The sequence below is a fragment of the Pomacea canaliculata genome, linkage group LG7 (genome assembly GCF_003073045.1).
Source record: "Pomacea canaliculata isolate SZHN2017 linkage group LG7, ASM307304v1, whole genome shotgun sequence".
Classification (NCBI taxonomy): domain Eukaryota; kingdom Metazoa; phylum Mollusca; class Gastropoda; order Architaenioglossa; family Ampullariidae; genus Pomacea; species Pomacea canaliculata.
The window spans coordinates 9,824,099-9,845,228 of NC_037596.1; the positions used below are offsets into that span (position 1 = coordinate 9,824,099).

At 37.0% G+C, this 21,130-nt stretch overlaps 3 protein-coding genes across 3 annotated transcripts; 2 read left to right on the top strand and 1 right to left on the bottom strand.

The window, feature by feature from the left end:
- Positions 1–540: 540 nt before the first annotated feature.
- On the top strand, positions 541–3,828 carry LOC112568519. The gene is made up of 6 exons (XM_025245828.1): positions 541–621; positions 863–1,198; positions 1,925–2,049; positions 2,419–2,617; positions 2,792–3,094; positions 3,524–3,828. The coding sequence occupies exons 1-6, from the start codon at positions 543–545 to the stop codon at positions 3,826–3,828; spliced, it is 1,347 nt and encodes a 448-aa protein (XP_025101613.1). The 5' UTR covers positions 541–542.
- A 211-nt stretch (positions 3,829–4,039) lies between these two features.
- Positions 4,040–8,168, top strand: LOC112568821. Its single transcript, XM_025246318.1, has 6 exons — positions 4,040–4,363; positions 4,679–4,801; positions 5,215–5,268; positions 6,248–6,412; positions 6,721–6,867; positions 7,478–8,168. The coding sequence occupies exons 1-6, from the start codon at positions 4,069–4,071 to the stop codon at positions 7,615–7,617; spliced, it is 924 nt and encodes a 307-aa protein (XP_025102103.1). The 5' UTR covers positions 4,040–4,068; the 3' UTR covers positions 7,618–8,168.
- A 3,084-nt stretch (positions 8,169–11,252) lies between these two features.
- Positions 11,253–18,993, bottom strand: LOC112568301. Its single transcript, XM_025245541.1, has 11 exons — positions 18,844–18,993; positions 17,742–18,083; positions 17,081–17,208; positions 16,096–16,315; positions 15,454–15,747; positions 14,751–15,038; positions 14,150–14,476; positions 13,351–13,473; positions 12,831–13,031; positions 12,265–12,398; positions 11,253–12,044 (listed from the first exon to the last, which is right to left on the bottom strand). Exons 1-11 carry the CDS (start codon positions 18,944–18,946, stop codon positions 11,742–11,744), a joined length of 2,463 nt encoding a protein of 820 aa, XP_025101326.1. The 5' UTR covers positions 18,947–18,993; the 3' UTR covers positions 11,253–11,741.
- Positions 18,994–21,130: the final 2,137 nt, after the last annotated feature.

Here is a 21,130-nt window from a genome sequence, read left to right on the forward strand (position 1 = left end):
CCTGCTGACACATTTGAAGATGGAACAACAGAGGAATCAAGACTCTTGCGTCTCAACACAATGTTCTTGGTGAATAAATCAGCAAATTTCTGTGGGAGTTCTTGTGTAGGAAACACTAATGAAAGTGGAGTACTACTGGGATTTTTTTCCAAAAGACCGGCGAGAAAGATGGTACAGACAAGGTTTTGGAAACAGTTACTCGAAAAAGAAAATACAGCAATAGAAAAACACGTAGAACAGTGGCAGGCGGTTCGGCAAACACAAATTGCTCAAGGACAAAATGTTCCCACCGTTATAGGAAGAGAGATTTAGTGGTAAGATTAGCCCTTTGTACCAGGGTTGAAACTACAAACACACACATGCGCCTCATAGACGGAAGTCACACCCATTATAAGGGACAAACCTAACCAGGAAACCTATATTATTTCCCGGTGTGTCTTTGCCTCTCGTGAGACATGTCGTGTAATAAAATGTACACGAACACAAGAAGAAAGAAAATTTCTTCACAGCTGTCACAGTCACAAGCATGTTAATGTCTCATCATGCTCACAACACTCAACAAACGACACGGAACGGCAGGAACCTTTCTGCTTCTTTTTTTGGGTCCATCGCTCATCGCAGGTAAGGAAAGGCACATCTCGTTGTCCTGTGTTTGCCGAATCTGTCTTTGTTCTATAATTAATGCAATCTATTTGACTTGATTTAGGTCTCCTGTAGTAAACAGGTGGGCGTCGCTTTCTTCTGCTCTTGTTTCTTATGGATTTTGTTTTTTTGTGAGTTATTATTCTCATTGTCATTTTCTTGTAATTTTTGCTGTTATTTCTTTTCTTCCTCATCTTCCGTCTTTGATTATTATTTTCAGGTTTCATCACCACACCATCCTGCAGTGATGGTATGTGGGAAGTACTAGCTGACCAAGAAACTTCTTTTGACTGCACGGCTGAAGGAGAAATACAGTGGAGATTAAAACTAAATAACACGTATACTATCATGTTAGCTACATGCACTAATCACTGCACTATGCAAAATACGTTTGAAAGACTTTTTAAAGCAATTAGCCCTGACATTCACAAAACAACTATGGTCATTAATCCTGTGAGCAACAGAAAGCTATATGACAACGTCCAACTTCTGAATGTCAGTCTGGAGTGCAGTCATGGAGAAGACATATTCGCTGGCTGTGAGCTCAACTTTGTGTGTGAGTACACAATATCATCTTTGTTTTTTTGTTCATAAAAGTTAACTATCCGCAACATACAACAGTAGGAATCAACTAGCTGTGTTTAGACGGTATGTCCTTTTTTTATTTCCTTTAACAGCTCTTAATTTTCACTTCGCTGCGTTCAACTGTCGGTCGCCAATGTGATATGACAGGTAGTCTTTGTCAAATTTCAGATTTTTTGTAAGCAGAGATCTTATTTTCACATTAACATTTACTCTGAGGTAGTCATGGGAAACTTTAGTTGCATGGACGTATAATGATACAGCAAACACTCTATTGAATAAATGTTTGAGAAGAATGAAGTTTCTCGCTATAATGATCACCCAGATCATTTCAGAATTGATCGCCAGTGTTTTCAGTTAGGTAGATTAAGAAATAATTTATCATGTTAATAGCCATTAAGTCAAGATTCAATTCGCTTAAAAAACATTCTAAGCTGTGTCTGATGTATTAAAACAATTCTACACCTCAGTGGCTTATGAAAGCTACAGCAACAAATACCAAAGGAAAACAGGGAAATGAAAGGATATTGTGCGATTTTTCGGAGAATGCTGAAAATATATCTGGGTGCAGACTTCTTTCTTCTGTGTGCCAATCCGTCATTTTGTCCACCCCGCCTTTTTCTGCAGGTGTGCACCTTTAAAATCTTCATTCATCTGTTTCTCACTTTTCTCTCTATGATTGAATTTTTCTTATTTTCAGATCCTCCATCGGATGTTACATGCACAGCATCAAATAGCTCATGGTCCATCAATGTGTCCTGTGTTATTGGCAGTGTCTACTCCTCACGGAAGTTTTATACATGCTCGCTGATCCGAACAAAGATGGTTTGTCCAAACAGTAGAGAGTAAATTTTCACCTACTTAGTGCAATGCCTGGTATAGTTGGAAGATGTTTGTCTCAAAATGTAAGACAGCAATAATTGATATATTCCAATGTACAATATGCACGGAATACAGTGAGTATTGTTCTGCTTATGTTGAGCGTTGGAACAATAAGTTTTAGACGAGGTCGAGGAAGATTTTTTTTAATTAACAATAAGGAAATAAATGACATTTTTTTCATCATACGCTAATATTCCCTTGTATTAGTTTGTTGTAAAAGAAAAAATGTATTTTCTATTTATTTATATAACTGTTTATCAAAATGAGTTATGCATTGGTTGTTTCGTTTTGTTTTAATGCTCTTTTCTCCAGTCAGAGAATAAAACATTACAAAATGTCACCATGATGACATCCCCGACCGACAAAAGGATCACCAAGAGCGAAGTGAAGAGGTCAGGTTCCTGTCATTTCAGCACAAGTCTCCCACCACAGGAAGGGCACTACGGGTTCCTAGTCTCTGTCTTACCAGGCAGACGAACTTTTATGACTGAACACAAGCAGTTCACAGTTGGTACTTATATTTCCCATATTCTTTTAGTTTATCTAAACATAACTTTTCACATTTTTCACTGAATTCATGGAAAGTGAGGCACACACAAAACATTCCACAATCGTCCTTCAGTAGTCTAGAAGCAAAAGTTGGTTAAATAAGATGTGTTCTAAAAAAGATTTTTATTTTCTTTAGAACAGCCCAGATCACCAACAATCTTGTGTAGTCCTCGGCCTTACGTGTTAGAGAACACTTTAGTCAACTGTAACTGTACCACAACTAGCCTGGGACAACCTGCAGGGTACCTGAGATGGGTCACAGGTAACCAGACAAAGCAAGGTACAGCAGTCAGGCAAGAAAAACAGGAATTGACATCAAAAGGACTACACTATAGTCAGGTCCTAACCCCCTCAGATCACAATAATACTTGGTTCAGATGTGATATTATTTGGGGACCTAAGGAGACTGGAGGAGGGAACTACACTGCTAGCGTGGGATGTAAGTAACAGATGTTTTTTTTTTTTTATTCCAGCATTAAGCGTGAATGTTTATGCATTGCCTGAGAGAGAAGCTCTCAAAGTGCAATAATAAGCATAATAAGCAGGAAATAAACTATGAGACCGAGTAAAGAATTTGTTGTGGAAAGGATGAAGAAGGGGGCGGAATGTAATTTAGCTTAGGAATAATGAGTTTTAAAACAAAACCTTTCTCGAAACTCCGATTCCCTATTTGTGTTGTCTGAAATCTATGATTGCAATCTTTTAAAAAATGGAAAAAGAACTTAAAAAATAAATATTTAATTAGTTTAATTAGTTATATTTATTTGTAATTGATGCTTCTGCTTACTGTGTACTCCATTACACAGATTTTATAGTATAGTATATCTTACTTGGAGACAGATTAACATATATTTATACATATTTTCAGACGCTCCTAAAACACCACATCTTTTTCTCAACAAACTTGAAAGAAATTATACTGTCAAGGAAAGACACCAAGTAAATTTTATGTGCGAATCTGACGGTCGACCCACACCGAATGTCTCCATCTATAACAACGACAACGACACTGTCATCACTAGAAACTCATCTCCTGTCATCTACACATTCATCGCTCGCTGCGAGGACACTGCCACCTACACGTGCTCTGCCTGGAACGAGTTTTCCAGTCAGTTAGGTGTGACTACCTCCGACAGTCTCAAGTTGTTTGTCAACTGTAAGTATAAAATATAGCTAACGTCAGTTAAGTTTATTAGTTGTTGTTTTATTTTGTGTCAATATCTCATGTAGCGCCCAGTTATTATATAAATAAATTAGTTACGCTTAAAACATTTCTTTTCAAACATTACGATGTCAAGTTATTCGATGTTGATTCAATCCTTTTGTCAGTTCTACACACTGTAATTTGTGTGGTTTTTTTTTTTTTTTAACATATTAGGTAAACCTCGAAGTCTTTCATCAACACATCTCGGCATGGTCAAGTTCCAAAACAAGAGAGAGGACTTGAGCTTCGATGTCATAGGTTACCCTGTACCACTTAATTATGAAATATGGTTCGATCCACCAGAAATAAACAACAGTAAGCCCTTCACCAGGAAGTTTGAAGGTTCAGAGCTGAATGTTACCTGTAAAGCTTCCAGCAAATACCTTTACCTGTCCAGGTGTACTTTAACAATCTTAAGTGTTCCATTCCAGTCAGGTGGTTTGTACATATTGCAAGTCATCAATGAACACGGGAAAGAAAATTTCACTGTTGAGATCAGTTACGGTGAGTAATTTTGTAAAGCAAAAGTATTAATGATCTTTTAAAAATTCTTCATCTTTTATTTAACTTTGTTTTATCCTTCTCTCTCCCGTTGCTGTATCGCTGCATCTTACTTTTCATTTCTCAAAATTATCTTTCCTTTTTCTTTTAAGGGCCATGTCTCATCGTTCAAGGTGTTATTGATAGCTGGCTATATTACTTATATAGTGTAACAATTTACACCAATCGAGAAATATATTCATTTCTTCGATAAAAGCTGAATAAACTTAGACATTTAACAATTCAGTTGATTGTATGATAATAATATTTGTTCTCTAGCTGATGACGAAGACTGGAAATTCTTTAAACTAGCCATGGCTGGTGGTGTTGGGTCTCTCGTCGTTGTCACCTTCACAATTCTCGTACTCATTGTTGTAATGAGAAAACTTACTAGAAGTAAAGGTATGCTCATTAATCTTTTCAATTTAATTACAAATAAGCAATAAGCATGTGTTTAAAAATACATAGTCAAACTCTACTAGGAATCGTAATAAGAACACAATAATTCTATTTTAATATAACACTTTTGTCCAAACTTCAAAACTTGAAATGAATATCATTTGTTCCGGAAATAACCGTGTGTCTTAAATGGAAGTTATGCATACCGCCATAAATAAAGGGCAAACTAGGAGGGAAGCTAATAAAGTCCACAATTAATTACAAAGAAAACAAAATAAAATTTTATAGAAAAGTTCTTAGACAGGGAAATAAAGAAAATCAACAGCACAGACATACCGAATTTAATATATTTCATACACATCGGACTAATTGTTAGCTTAATGCCATTGCTCTGTTTGTAATCGTTTGTCGTGCAGGTGATCAGCCAAGCCAAGCACCTGAAGATATATACGAAAATCCATTGGATGGTGGTACATACAATTTTATGCTTATTTTTGAACGTAAAACTTAAGCATAATTAAAATTAACGAAGGATAGTTTTAAATTTCTGTAGACAGTGATAACAATAATAAAAAACTGACTTTTAGAAAACGATTATTTAGCATTAACATGGCATTTCACAGCGACTCAGATTTTAATTAAGATGTTTCATTAATGGTTATTATTTAACTTGCTTAGTGAAGTCGTTTTGTTGTCTGTTTCGTCAGTTGATTGTTTCCAGTCTCTATTTAATTTACTTGTGTTTGTTGGCATGGCCGACTCATTCATTCACACAAATCTAAGTAAAGAAGCAAGAGAAACTCATAAACAAACAAAAGCAAATCACTGTATTGATGAGGTATGACATGGAAATAATAGCAAATAAAAAAAGCGTTTATCTTGTCTTTGTAAAAGAAACAGTAGAGGCAGCTATTGCGGGGCTGCAACGTGGAACGTGTGCCCGTCACCTCGGAATTTTTAAATTCAGTTTACCGAGGAGCCGACTTGTTTAAATGTATTTGAACACTGGCTACCACACGTGCGTCTAGGAGAAAATTGTCCGATGCAGCATCGGTGAACTATTCGGAAAACCGCGGATTTCTGACGCTTTGACTTTTATTATTGTTTATACTATGTTGGTCAACTTAAAGCTGTAAGAATGTAGCTAATGTGCGAGCGTGCGTGCCTGTGTGTGCGTGTGTGTGTATATGTGTGTGTGTATATGTGTGTGTGTGTGTGTGTGTGTGTGTGTGTGTGTGTGTGTGTGTGTGTTGTGTGTGTGTGTGTGTGTGTGTGTGTGTGTGTGTGTGTGTGTGTGTAAAAGATGTGTGTATTCATCTGTCACCACAACACAAACTTCATAAAATCCTTTTTCGATTATCTCAAATATTTTTTTTTCAAATCATGCAACCAAACCTGATGAAACCGTCTGGCATTAAAGTCGATGCTAATCAAGAATATTTATTCCAGTTCCACTAGCAATGCCACCTTTGGAAACAGATTTTACTGCTGCTACTTCAGAACCTGGTCCTTGTCAGATGCCTCTGTATGCTGTAGTAGACAAGACAAGAAAGAAGAACACTCGACCTAAAGTAGCAGACGATATGAAGGAGGCAAGGAGAAACGACCCACAAGGTGATGATGATCATCAAAAGGCCATCCCACTCATTAGCTTAGAAAACATTCATCTGCATGACAAAGTCTTGGTCGTGACTATTCGGAAAATAGCCCGATTACTGGTGTGTAAAAATTAATGTGCTTCTTGCGGTTCTTGGGTAAACTGAAAGAACTTATTGCCATCTCTATGACCCTGTCATCTATCTATCATCAATTTTGTATCTACATGTTTCGAAATACTTCCTTTTAAAGATGTGAAAAGAATATACAAAACAAACTTACTCATAACTTTACTAAATCTATCAATATTTTTGTTTATCTTTCAGATGTAAATGTTTCGAATTCGGGATTGCAGTGTGACACAGATGATGATTATGCTGTTTTAGATGTATTCAGAGGTAAAACTCCAGCTAAACGGGATAAAGACAACTACAAACCCATGAAACAAGAGTCCAGTTCAAACATAAAGAAAGGTAACTGTTGTCTTTGTTCTAATACTTTTATGATCCACTGGATTCCCTGATTTAAAGGAATCACTAGTTTCAACAGACAGGTATTTTTCAGACACAAAATGTAGTTTAAAAAACGAGTACACACTAATGTATTCTGGTTTATATATTAAGTCAATTAGAAAAACTTTTCTCCTTTAAAAACCCAAAGGCGGTTTGTTTATGGTATCTAGCAGTTTCTCAAGTAGACCGGATGAGGCAAGATTTTCAAAAGTAGAAGAAGTTAGTCAAAAATGATAAAAAAAAATTATTAAAAAAAATTATATTTTTAATCGCGTCAACATTATCACTGTTAGCACTATAATTGCCGCTATCACAAACTGTAACAATGCTGACAATTATGTCAGATAAGTGTGTTGATGGCAACGAATTATTCCTTATATTTTTAAATAGTCTCAAAGTTCTGACCATTCACTGATATTTTTTATTCTGTAAATCTAAGATTCAACAATCAAACCCCACAAACCTAATGAAAGTATGCTTCTTGATATCGCCCCCTTTTTTTTCGAATAAAGGTGAAAATATTTCAGTTCCTACATAAGCATTTTTTTCTCTGTGTTATTTTTTTTGGCAGATTTTGTAGCTACCGAGGTTGATTTGAAGATCTATGACCATTTGGCCAGACCCCTACTACCACCACAACAGGATAAAACTTCCAGGTCGGACGTGCATATGAAGGGGAGAAAGGCAGAGGGGCTACAGATGGCGATTTGATTTATCATCCATCATTGTATCCAGAGAAGACAAAATTATGTACTTTTTCGCTCACAAATGAAGTTTTCGATTAAAGAATTGGGTAAGAGGTAAAGGTAATACCCTACCCTTTATTATGTCGCTAGAGACCTCTCCTTTCTCAGGATAAGCCTTAAGAGAGGGTGGTGCCCATCTCCTCTCCCTCTCTCCCTTACCTTTCGCTGCCTTCCCGAATTAGAACACAGACGAAGATGCGTATTTGAATGTACAGATGCTGACTTGCATGTATTTGTGCAGGTAGTAGTTGTTTCCCAAAATTAGGATGAGGTGCAATATAAGACACAAGAAAAATAAAGAGACGACCAGAATCCTATTTGAAACTTTACATCACACGTTATTGTTTTGCTGTCCAAGAAGAACGAGGACTTCATCCTGTCAGCTTGAGATGGAAATTTATGATATTTTAAAATCAGTTTGAATATTACATGTTTGTGAGCTGTATTTCATTTTATTTCCTTGGAATTTACAGTTTTCATGCAAGATGATTGTCATGTAATAAAGACAGAGGTACAAGCTCAATCAAGATTTGTTGCTGTTGAGACCATTAGGTCACTCGGTGTAAAAGCACGATACTTTCTCCATCTCCATAACAAAACAGTACTTTCAAATCATTTTACACCTTTTTCTGTAAAGGGCTTTATTTTGTATCTCTTGGACAGTATATATCTTGTGAAACACCATATCACTCAACTGGGTTAGTAGTACTAGTCATCCTGAACTCATATGTCAAAATAAAATCTGTTTTTCTTTCCTTCCGCTTACTACATAACATTACTTCCCTGTTCTTGATCTTTATTATTTTCCTTGAGGGCAAACGTCTCTATCTCTTTACTTAGTTTTGAAAATATCAGTAAAATAGTTTTCATTGAACAGTCTAAGACATCAAAACAAGGTAATTATTCACCAAAATATAGATGCTCCTTATAATAAATGTCCCCACATTTTTTGTCAAACACATGTTTTCTTTATTCAAGGAAACTGGCAACAGATATCTTGGTATTTTCAAAAGTTTTCAGTTTCTTATTTTACACTAGCCATTCACATGGGTTTTTTTTATGTTCTTACGTAGATGTATTAATTTACATGCATATTCGATCAAATAGTTGCGTCCCCAAGAGAAGTAATAACTGCTTTTGTGTTTTAAACATTATATTTGGAGCCAACAAACAAAGGTCATTAACAACTTGATAGTTAAACGTGTTATTTTAAAGATCGGCGTTTTTATGTCCAGAAACTCTTTTATTAATTAATAATACTGGAGTATTGTAAAGCGTAGCTAAAATTACATTTTAAAAGAACTAATTTTATAGAAATATTCATCTGCTATCAATAAGCGGAGAGATTGATATCACTAAACTGTGAAAATGATACTTCTATGTTTATCGCTTTTTCTGTGCTGTTATCTTAAAGATAAATTACTAGTTCTCATAATAAATACATTAATTTACGCTGTTGAGAGACCCTCTTTCACATGAAAATCATCATAGGAAGCTACAGCAGGACAAATTTAGAATGTTCCGCGTGGAAACTACACTTACCATATACAGCAATACTTATACACATCGTTTAAAATTTCCGCGCAAACAAGTAATCGGTTTACTTGTGATCTGGGTCATCCTCCTCCTCCCTTCACTGTGCCACTCCTTACTTCACTGAATGCGACTTATTTGTTCATTGTGTAAATATTTATAAATGTTTGTTGTTTTCTTACTCTTGGCGTTTCGTTGTTTACTTCCTCAAGTTGTTATGAGCTTGCTCACAGCGGGCTAGCATTGTAATTATTGTGTGTAAGAGTGAGTGAGAGAGTGAGTGAGAGAGATTGTGTTTATCATTGCCTTCTTCAACGCCTTCATATCTTTACATCACCTCGGACAGGGATTTGCTAATTCGTGATGAGTAAATCTCGAACACTTATTAAAAAGTTAACATTATAAGCATTTATTAACTGGTTTAATGAGCCTCTAAATGGTGAACCTGTACTTTGAAATCAAACACACTACAAAACCTCCTTAAGGTTATTAGTTTGTGGATCGCTATTGCTTGAACCTACACAGATTTTTCAGAACTTTGATCTTCAAGAAACTAGCGGACTCAGATAAAAGTAATCTACATTTATCTCTTAAAGCCAGGAACTTATAGCATTAATTTCGACAAGTCTAGGCTTTATGAAGAGCATATATCCCGTTCTCTAGTTACTTACTATTTCCTTATACAGGGAGGGTTACTTAAAAGTATCCATCTTACTGTACTACACTTTTACCAGGACGGATATTTTGAAGTGACCTACCCTGTATACTTCCTCGTGGATGACCTTTACTGATTTTAATGGTAAATATTAGTCGTTATGGAAAACAGAGAAAAAATTACTTTACTTCACTCATTTTGTTCATTCTGATTACCTTCTATTTCGATACCTCGTCCTCCATACACACAAATTAATGTCTAAGAACTAGGAACAACGCAGTGCTCTCAGTTTTATTTATAATTTACGAGTACGTAGACAATAAGCGGATTATTTGAAAAATTGAGTACCACCCTTCTTACAAGCAGGAATCGTAGAATAAATCGCTTGTATTTCTTCCACATACTTTCTTGATGTATGGTCATTGCCGCGACTTTCTAAATTCAATAAATTTATTTCATTTTAATGCTGTTTTGTTTGGCTGTTCGTCGATTTATTTTTCTTTCGTTCAATTATGTTAGTAGAAACTAAAGATCTAGCATGCATGAACTAGAATCAATCCAAATACCTAGTCAATTTCAAATCTTATATTTAATTAGGAGAAGCTGTAGACGGAAACGTTCAGACTAGTCAGTTCTAATCCCGTCTGGCGCATTGTACTTTGGCCCAGATGACCTATGTGTTAAAGAGAGGTTCCTGGCCTATGAAAAGATTAGATGATTTAAGACAACGACGATAATTTCATGATAGGTTAATAGGGTTGACTTAATGAAGAACTAAATTTAGTTTGAAGTTAGTATTAGAACAAACTAATATTGATGGCATGTACAAAGACCATTAGCTGTTTTGAAAGAAGTCTTCATGAAACGAAAATTTAGCCCACGTCTGGTTTACAGTTTATCAGCATCGCACGTGGGCCGCTCGCCATCTCGATGTTCCGCGTGCAGAAGGAAGATGCTCCTTGATGTGTGGTATCAGCATCTGTAAGTATTCCGCCTGACAAAGTGGATCCGATTATCTTTTTTGGCATGAAACACCATGAAGAGTCTTGCAGCCTAAGGGCAGTGAATGTAAGGGGTTTACTGTGGCTAGAGCACCGCATGTGAAAGTGTGAGATCAATCTCCTTCCACCGAAAATGTTTCAGCCACCACCCCAACTCTTGTCCCACAGTCGAGTGCAACCATACTTCAGCTCCACGCACCGTCTTTCAGTTTCCGGGTGATGCTGAGGATGTCAGTATGATCTCCATCACCGCGGAATATCACTCCAAAGGCCGATTTTTATTTATAATTGTAGCAGAATTAACTGTTATAACAAAGGACAACTTCTACACACCAAAATGAATAGTATCTCGTTTAAGAGTAAAGCATCAATTGGAAACAACTTTTATTTCATCAAATTGATCATGTGAAGTACAAAACCATCTATTTTACGCGTAGTACAGATAGTCAACTACATCTTTATTTCAGATAAAGACAGAAAATAAACTTGAACAATAAACAGCATACGGCCATGTTATCAATTCAGAAACATGGTTTAGTACTCGTTCACTTTACTCTGTACAAGAAATATAACTTGCACAGCTCTGTGTATTACTAGAATTATTTTAAAAGTTTGCACTGAATGTAATTTAGTAAAGTAATACAATATTCTGTGACTATTGCAACTGCTATGGCAAAGAAGTGTTAAGAGATAGAAACAAGGGCAAACAGCTCTATGTGTATCACATGTTGATGCTCAGCCAGTCACATCTTATCATAAACACCCAGCCAGTCCACCCCACGAACTTCTTCTATTTACCTAAAGATTTTTTAAGTAACTTGAAGCACAGTTTGTTGCTCTTTATTGGACTGGTTGGGGCTTCTTCTAGCTGCTTATTTTACACGCAGACCTGAATATATCTCAGTCGTCTGATTCTTCGTTAAAGGACGAGAACTTTTCAACCATGCGAAGTGTGCAATACTCAGTCTCTTCGTGGGTAGGCAATGATCGACTGCAGAGATCATCTCCGACATCAAAGGTGGGGAAGGTGTAAAGAAGATTCGCTGAGTTGACCCACCTGCCATCGACTGTATGGAAATGTGATACAGAACTGCGGGCATCCCACTTGTGAATATCCTCACCTTGAGTTTGGTGTGAATACATCGAATTCTGGTACTCAACTAAATCACTGTCATAACTGTTGACGTCCTCCGACATATTTTCCTGCAAATGAGTAAAATTACACATAAATTTTATAAACTTTTGTTCCTTTTCCATACCACTAAACATTTGTCGTTAGCGCCAAAAATGTTTTCAATCAGGGAGAACAACTTGAATTAACTCTAATTGAAATAAATAAGTGAATAAATGAAAAGCGTAACTATATATTTAGAACTATTAAGTTCCCACACGTACACCCACACACAAAAGAGATAAAACCGACCTCTTTCCCTTGACTTGCACAACTCTTGTTCAACTTTTGGGAGTCATCACACCTGCCTGATGATTTGGCTTTGGTTTTGTCAACAACAGCGTAAACAGCTAGACAAGCTGATGGGAGGCTTGGCTCTGAAAATTCTACACAGATTCTCTACTAATGCCTTATTAAGTAAAAAAAAAAACTATAATAAATAAACACACTGTTTTGGTTAATTATACATTTATCCTCTATTTATATAGGTCTTGGATGAATTGAAAACGATGACAATTTGATTTAGTTACATTCATCACAAAAGATTGGTTTATATTTCACAAGTTGTCATCCAAACAAAGGTAACATTAATAATAAACCAGTATTTCACTTAGAGCGCACTCTGATTGTAATAATACCAGGTTTCGTCCAATTGTGTCTTAAAAAAAGTTGAGTCCCTCATCATCTGCAAGGGTTGATTGCTGTGACATTATATAGCAGTGTTCTTCGAGGACCGAAAATAATTTTCTGCAATTTATTATTTTACTTTTCTGAGAGTTTAAACTGCTCTTTCGATAGTCTGTTGTCCTGGAACACACCTCGTTTCTCTAGTTTTTCCATGTGGTCTCCAGCTTCAGTGACTTGAGTAGAATGAATGTTTGTTCTGTTGTTTGTTTTGTCCACTACGGCACACAGGGGCGTCTGACAGCCTTCCGGTTGTGAGGTGCAGGGATATACCTCCTCCTCTCCGACATGCAAGCTTCGAGGATCATGAATTCGATGAGATTTTTCGGGATACTCTAGGAAAACCAATGAAAGCTCACAAAATACCGACAAAAGAAACCGCTAATAACCTGGCCGAAAAGGTTATTTAGTACAAAAGATCGTCGCTACTCTTCTTACTGGAGCTAGAAAAAAAAATTTTGAAGGGATGACGCAATGAATAGGCTTATGTAACAGTAAATTTCATTTTTACCAGTCCGCTTTGAAAGTGAGGGCAATCGAACAGTTGATAGGTTTAACATAACATCAAGACGAAGTGAGAACAGTATTTGTAATAATGTTATTTACACAGGAAATATAGTGTAATTAGACTAGAAACTATTTTTAATAGAATACCTTTATTTTCTTTTCGATTACTAATTACAACAACAAGTGCAACAATCGTGAAGATGACAACGACGGTACACACTACACCAACAGTGGCGGCTGGGTTAATTGATTCAAACTTCTTCTTGACTGCTGAAACAAATAAACAGCAAACAGCAGCTACTAAAATGATGATTTTTTTATTCTTCAGTTTCATTTAAACAAAAAAGTTTAATACTCATAAGAAATATGTCGTAAAGGATACTTAAAATATTTGCTTATTTATCTCTCGTTAATAAAGAATTGTTATTGTGAAATAGTCCTGAGATAGGTCTCTGATTACCTTTTGGTGTATGGGATCCAATTCACGAAGTCGATTTTCAATGGTCAATCAAATTCCAAGAATACTTACGAAATCTGATGCAGTGCACTCGATTCTGAATGAATGAAGGCGAAAACTTGAAATATGGCAGAACTCTAACATGTCCGTAGAAATTTTGTTTTCTTTTTAGTAGTGACAACCACAGGTCATCCTGGGTTAAAACTCACGGCAGCTAAACTTTTCACTCTTACCATACCTTCTGTAGGACTTCACATCATGGCACAACAAATGTCTCCTCGGCCACTCAACGCTTGTACCCGGCATGCATCTGCTTTAAATATTCTTTTCTGAAACGAATGTCATATTAGAACGTCTGGTCTCGCAACCGATTACTATGCAAAGTGGAGAGTTATCCCTCCAGTCCTGACAAGATTGAGAATTATCTAGAAACCTTCTTAGACCATACAAAAAGAACAATTAAAACAGTGACAAAATGCAGCTACTCACTGAAGGTTATTGCGACGGTGAAGTTTTCATCGCCAGCCTCGTTAATAACCTGCATCTTATACCATCCAGTGGACGTCAAAGGAATGTCGAGGATTGTCACAGTACACGTGGACAGGTAACGGCGGACTGTGCCAGCCTTGCAAGTGATGGTCAACATTGAGTTGTTGATTTTACTCTCAATACTTTCGCTGTTGTTTGTAGATGGAGCTAGCAGCCACACCTGATACGCATATGGCACAGGGTAAGCGATGGTGTCAAAGGTCACTTCCTTTTTTAGGTGTATAGTGTATTCCCCAAGATGTGTACGCGAACGACCTCGAGGTTTACCTGTGAAATACGTATTTCACATGCAATAAATAAGAAGCCCTAAACTTTCAACCAGCATGCAATCTTTTTTTTTTCTCTCACATCTCGATCGCTCTCTCAAATTCAGACACACATACACTTAACACAAGTACAATGATTGTGATGTTTCCTGAACAAAAAATATGCCCAAATGAAATTGATGCATCATCAACAATATGTAAGTGAGAAAATCGTCTGAAGAAAAAGAAAGACTATGACAATCGGTTGAGCACTTAGACTAGAAGCTTCTACTTACACAGGACATCGAGGTCGAGACTGACCGAGGTGGTCTCCCCTGACTGACGTGAAAACTCATTCCAAGCGGAGCACGTGTAGGTGGCCGTGTCCTCACAGCGAGCGATGAACGTGTAGTTGAGAGGTGACCGGCCTCTGTAAATAACTTTGTCGTTGTCTTTGTCATAGATGGAGATGTTTGGTGTGGGTCGTCCGTCTGATTCACATAGAAAGGTCACTTGTTCCCCCTCCCTCACTTTCTGATTTTTTTCATGGACGCTAAAGGAGAAAGTTACTGGTCTGGCAGGGTCTGTAAATTTTGCAGGCAATAAAAATCACATTGCTTAAACATCAATCAAAAATGGTCTGCATCTAATTCTAATTTCCATTTGGTAATAATTTATTCATTATAAATTTTTAGATATTCTTATCACCACTAAAAAAATAGGAAAATAAAGGGACAAATATGAAAGCAACTGAAAAGTACACATAAAATACTGACGCTTTAAAATCCTAGAAACATTTCCCTCAGTTTTCTTCACAAACTTCAGTGTACTATGAAACAATATCTGCATATTTACTAAAGTGCCATCATGCATGCACATCCATACACATCTCTACAGAGAAGCAGAGATAGAGATATGAGGCAAACTCAAATCGAGAAGCTTCCAGTTAACTACTGTGCAAAATGTCATTTAGAAATATAAAAAGAATTGTAAACTTGCATCCCACATTGGCAGTGTAGCTCTGTCCATGAATGTTCTCTTGTCCCCAGATTACATCACACCAGAACAATGTTTTCCCATGGTCTGACAGGGTTAGATTGTGAGTATAATGTAGTTCTAGGGATGAGTTCTCTTGCCAGGCTACTGTCCTATGCTTTGTATCATTGCCAGTGATCCACATCAGATATCCTGCAGGTTCTCCCAGACTAGGAGTACTGCAAGTACAGACGATGCCAGTGTTCTCTAGAACAGAGGACTGTGGGCTACATGAGACATCTGGCGAGTGAGGGCGTTCTGGAAATAGAATACATGGTGCTAGAATCTGATGAAACAATAGACGAAAGCTTTTCTAAATCTTTCCATACACTATATAAAGACAAAGATGATAAGGGGGGTGAGAAAGAGAGTAAAGGAAAGATATAAGCGAAGAAAAGTAAGCAAAGATAAGAATTGGAATGACTGAAATAAACCTCTGTTCAAATCACAAAAACAGTGAATTAAAGTTTCTTCTTTGTTATAATAATAACCAAAATTACTACATTTTTCAGTACGATGGTGTATGTGTCTGTGTGCGAGGATGGTGTGAAGGAAGCAAAGTTTTTCTCCTTTCTTTTTAAGTCCAGAATTGATGATTTATGTTACCAATTGCAAGCCATTTGTGACCAGCAGTAAATATGACATCGTAGGTTCGTCCACCAGGTGAGATGGCGACAAAAAAGCTATATTGTCCCTCCACTGCAGGTATTGTTGTGTTGAACTGACAGGAGCCTGACATTTTCACTCTACCACTGCCGACTATCTCTCTGGTCGCCGAAGTCACCATGACAGCTTGCTTCACAGACTCGTTCTTAGACTGGAGAAGCTGTGGAAAGTAGAGGGAAAGCACAGAAAATAAAGGTGCGAAAAGGTAGAAAAAAAAACAACAACTAGAAGAAAATAAACTGCAAAAGAGAAAAGTAAAGCTCGTGAGATTTACAAAATTTTGCAGCAAACTTTATATAAAATAACAGCAATTTTTAAGATATTAATATTTACCTAACCAGGGGAGTTCATTACACAACAGATTTTTCGGAGGAAGAATCTTTCTCTTATGCAGTCCTCTGTCTTTTATTCTTTTTTTAAATCGAGAAAAATTGTAAAAAGAAAATGAATGGTAAGATCAACAGCAACAAGTTCTAGAGAGTGATGATTTTGTCTACTGTAGCCACTGTCACTTCTCCTTTTCTTTAAAATATAAAAAAATTGCGCTTCTTTCCAGTACCCCTTCCCAGTAACACATCATCACAAGAAGACTGGATAAGTGTGTTTCGAGTGATCGTCAATGACCAGTTGCTTGATGTGTTATCGTCGTTAATGATAAGAATTTAATATTTATTACAGGAGCGGTTTTTGGAAAAAATGCGATGAAAAATGTTTAAAAAAGTTTCTTTACGATAAGATATTTATCAGAAATCTGTTTTTGTCTTCTATTTAATTAAACTCCAATACCTCATAAACGCCATTTGTGTTGTCAAAGAAAAGTCGCATAACAGACTGGATAATAAGAATATCCAGAAAGAAATAATTCATTATTATGCATAAACGTTTGTTTTAACATAGTTAAGTAAACATCACACACATCACTTACTCCGTGTTTTTCCTGATAAAGCTGACACGTGTAACGTCCACGTGAGGAGAAGACACTGCCGATGACACAGGACACAGTCACGACCCAAGATGTATTCATTGCTGTGCATGATACTCCCTCTGGTGGACCTGAACAAAAAATACTGCAATGATTTTTTTTGTAACTGAAACAGTCCTCATTTTCACACCTGACAAACGTGGTAATGAGATTTGGTTATATGCCACACTCTGTCCAAGAAATGTTTTTTGCTCTGGTTAACGAAAATGGCTAACATAGTTATAGGCCTTGATTTGCGATATAAGCCACCAAAAATTAATTGATACAAGTAGGAAATGATATGAATCAAATATTGCAACTTTGAAGTAGGGTAACAACTCCTGCGCACAGTATTTTCTGAATCATCTCTGAGAAGTTGTCACCTTTCCTCACAATCAGAAAACGTGTACTTATATCAGTTTTTTTTAAAATAAACGGTTTCTCTTTTCGTTTTTGGAAACGTAGGTTTGACAAACCTGTCTTGCAAAACTGTTTTCTATCCTGAGTGACAAGACATATTCTGTAAGGCTATGTCAATAAACCAAAATAATAAGTGAAACTTTGACATAGATATATGAACAAAGAGTTTAATAAGAGAAGTTTTCTTTTTTACAAATCTGCTTACACGCATAGTTGAGATTACATTCAGCTGATGGCACCGGTGTCGTCTCAGAAACAATCACGCACTGAAGGCTGACGCCCAACAACAGAATGTTTGATCGATTCCCAGGTCTAACAGTCATGTGACTGGACCGGAGAGGGTCTCCTATCTTGGCAATAAATAGATTATCGTAGGTTTCCATCTCAGTACACCCATACTCGCATGTTGCTAATAACTCAGAACTTCTAGCGCCCAACACTTTCAATCTCCATTGTACTTGTCCCTCAGCGGCGCAGGTAAAGTCAGTGTCTTGGTCAGCCAGCACTTCGGTCACCCCGTCATCCCCACAGGGAGAAAGCACTACACCTGTATTACAAACAAAACCTTACACTTATATAACTTAGAAAATAAAAGAAGTATACACGTACCTATTGTCTCATTCATCTACTAGCACTTGATTTAACAGATAAACTTGTTAGTAAGCATTCAAGCAACTAAGTCTTACTATAAAATTTTTGCTTCTAAAGTAGTAGTATCTTGTCACTTTGGGGAGGCTCAGTACTCTGAAAGCAAGTACACTTGAATTTAGAGTGAAAGATGCTCAGCAGATGGCTTCTGATTCATCAAGAAAGGTAATAGTGAAAAGGAGAAAGTATAGGTTCTACCGACCTTTACATGCCCTAACCTAGACATCATATTTGTAGGGTATAGACAGATCAAGGAGTCTAGATAGGACAAGTACAACCTGGGATCGTCTTTTATCAGACACATGATATTTTATAATTAATTCTAAGACACAAGCCCAGTGAAGCTGTTTTAATAGTGGAATGTTTGGTTACCAATTTAGCACACTAAAATTAATCATGCGGTGTTTGAAAAGTAGAGTCAGGATTACCAGGAAGCAGAATATAACAATTATCTAGTATGTGAAATAACAAGTAGTTTCTCGCTAAACAGAAACTGTCATATCATAAAAAATTCGAATAAAATTTAATAGAAGTTCTATCATACAAATGCTTTTTTCTTTCGCTTAGCCTTTCCTTCTATTCCGTCAACAATTTTCTATTTTCGCAGTATATTTGTATTATCATATGTATGTATAAGCAATTGTAAAGGTTTTGCTTACTTCGGACTATTGAAGGACCAAAAAGAAGCACGACAGCTGCTGTCCATACAGTCCACACTTGAGGTTTTGCAGCATGGTGCAGATTAAGTATCCACATTTTCATAATGGGTCTCAAGGCTGAGATACACTTTATCTCCAGACTTATCGTCGTTATTCATCTGCTCTTATAGCTTTCTAAATGTGTCGTATTAAAAAGGAAAGTATACATTATTGACTACTGAAGCATGTGAAACCCAAACATAAATTTCCTTGTTTCTCGACTCTTTGCTAGTTAGGTATTAGTCACCAAAGCTGTGCAGCATCCGCACACACAAGCTCGTGAAACCTGGTGTAGCAAAATCCCAGTTGCACCTAAATATTGTACCGTTAGCATAAAACTAGTTCTTACTTCAATGAGTGAAAAAAGTCGCCTGAAACTAGTGTAAAGAGAAAGTTGGTTATGGGGCCTACGGTTGCTGAGGACTATAGGCATTGGAAGGGCACCAGGTCCAGCTTGCAAATCCAGTAAAACACATTTATTATATGATGGAGGGAAGTGAGAATAAGAATGATTGAAAAAATAGACAGACAGGTTTTCATGATAAAAACTCTTTGATATTCATGTACTCCATTATCTTCTTTGAACTTTGCCATAAACTTAATGCGCTATGTTATTTCAGTAAATAAGCATAAAAAAAGGATGATGATGATTGATGATGATGATATAAGCACATATAAATATATAACATGAAGGGCAACATACATAGCTATACAAATCATTCAAAACACACACCCACACACACACAGCTACACTTTCACACACATGCATCTGAACCTCCTAAGAAGGATACCAGATGATCTTATGTGCTTGAACTGACTACCATCCAACAGAAAACCAATGGACTAATAGCATGGGGTTTTTTTTTTTACAATTTTATTACCTTCTTGACTACTGTAGCATTCTTGTTAGTGAGCAAATTATTGGTAATCACTTCAGTGTCAGAGGTTAATAAAGCATGCTAAATAAAAGTTACCAAGCACAGCACTATGTCGTGAACTCCGGTGAATGAGCACGCGGAGACGGTCAGAGGATGCGATTGCCGTTGCCTAGGGCTGATCACACTCTCGACAGCTCTACCTACTCACTCCGACTTTTACGTGTACGCGCACACCTACACTAAATTACTAATTATCATTTACTTCAATCTTGAGCCCCCAGCACGCATCCCCAATAACCAAACATTCCGACCAAACCCTGCGCCATGCCCATCGTGACGTCAGCGATTCACAGGCCTACTGTACTGATTTCCAGGAGTAAGGGAGATCCTTCCCTCTCCTCTTTCCCTTCCCGCGCTAACTGTCCCTGGCTTCCTTCATCTGAGACTCCTAGCCCCCCCGCCCCGCCCCGCCCGCCCGGCCTTCTTATCCCTCTGAGCGCCAGTACCAGCATCAAGGCCGACTTACTATTTGTCGCCGCCGCAACGTCCATCTCAACCGCTAATCGTATCCTTACTTACCCATTCCCACCTCTGTCACTCTGTTTACCACGCGTCGCTCGACTCGTGGAAGGAGCCGAAGTGCGGCACGCAAGCACGTCTCTCCCAATATAGCACTATTCCTAGTTATCATATGTCACACTAATAATAATAATAATATGGTGATATGATGATAGTGCCATCCCTTGCTACACCCGCGTGGTCTTGATCTTTCCTGGAAGAATCGCAAGTATTAAATAAAACAGCCTTTAAACAAAAGATAAACTTTGAAAATGAGCACCAAATACGGCCTTTAATGGACACGCTAACAAGTGTAGAATAAATGTATCCAATAAAATAAGTAACTTGTAAGAACTCACATTTTAAGCATGACATAACTGGGCATGATAATAAAATTGTTATGTTCACAAACTGAAATATGATACATGTTGACGAGGAGATAAACACACAGCGTTCGTAAAATTATTTTTTACGCAATCTAAAGACAAAAATCAAACTTTTAAAACTCAGGAAAGTCTGAGAAAAGAACTAATATTCTGATCAAGAAGAAACATTTTTTCTGACCTCGATATCAACATAAAAAATGAGCATGATGTTAACCTATAGTTATCAATAAGACTCAGTCGGTTTGTACTATTCGAGCTTCAGACTCACGCTAAAAACAACTTAAGCTGTGTAGATAAAAAAAATCACATTTTGGCAAATTTGAAAAGCAGTTACCTGTAAGAAAACTGCAAAGACCAGTGGCGATACTCTGTTAATGGATTGTACACCTGATGTTTCTGTCAGAATGAATAAGAAGAAAAAATTGT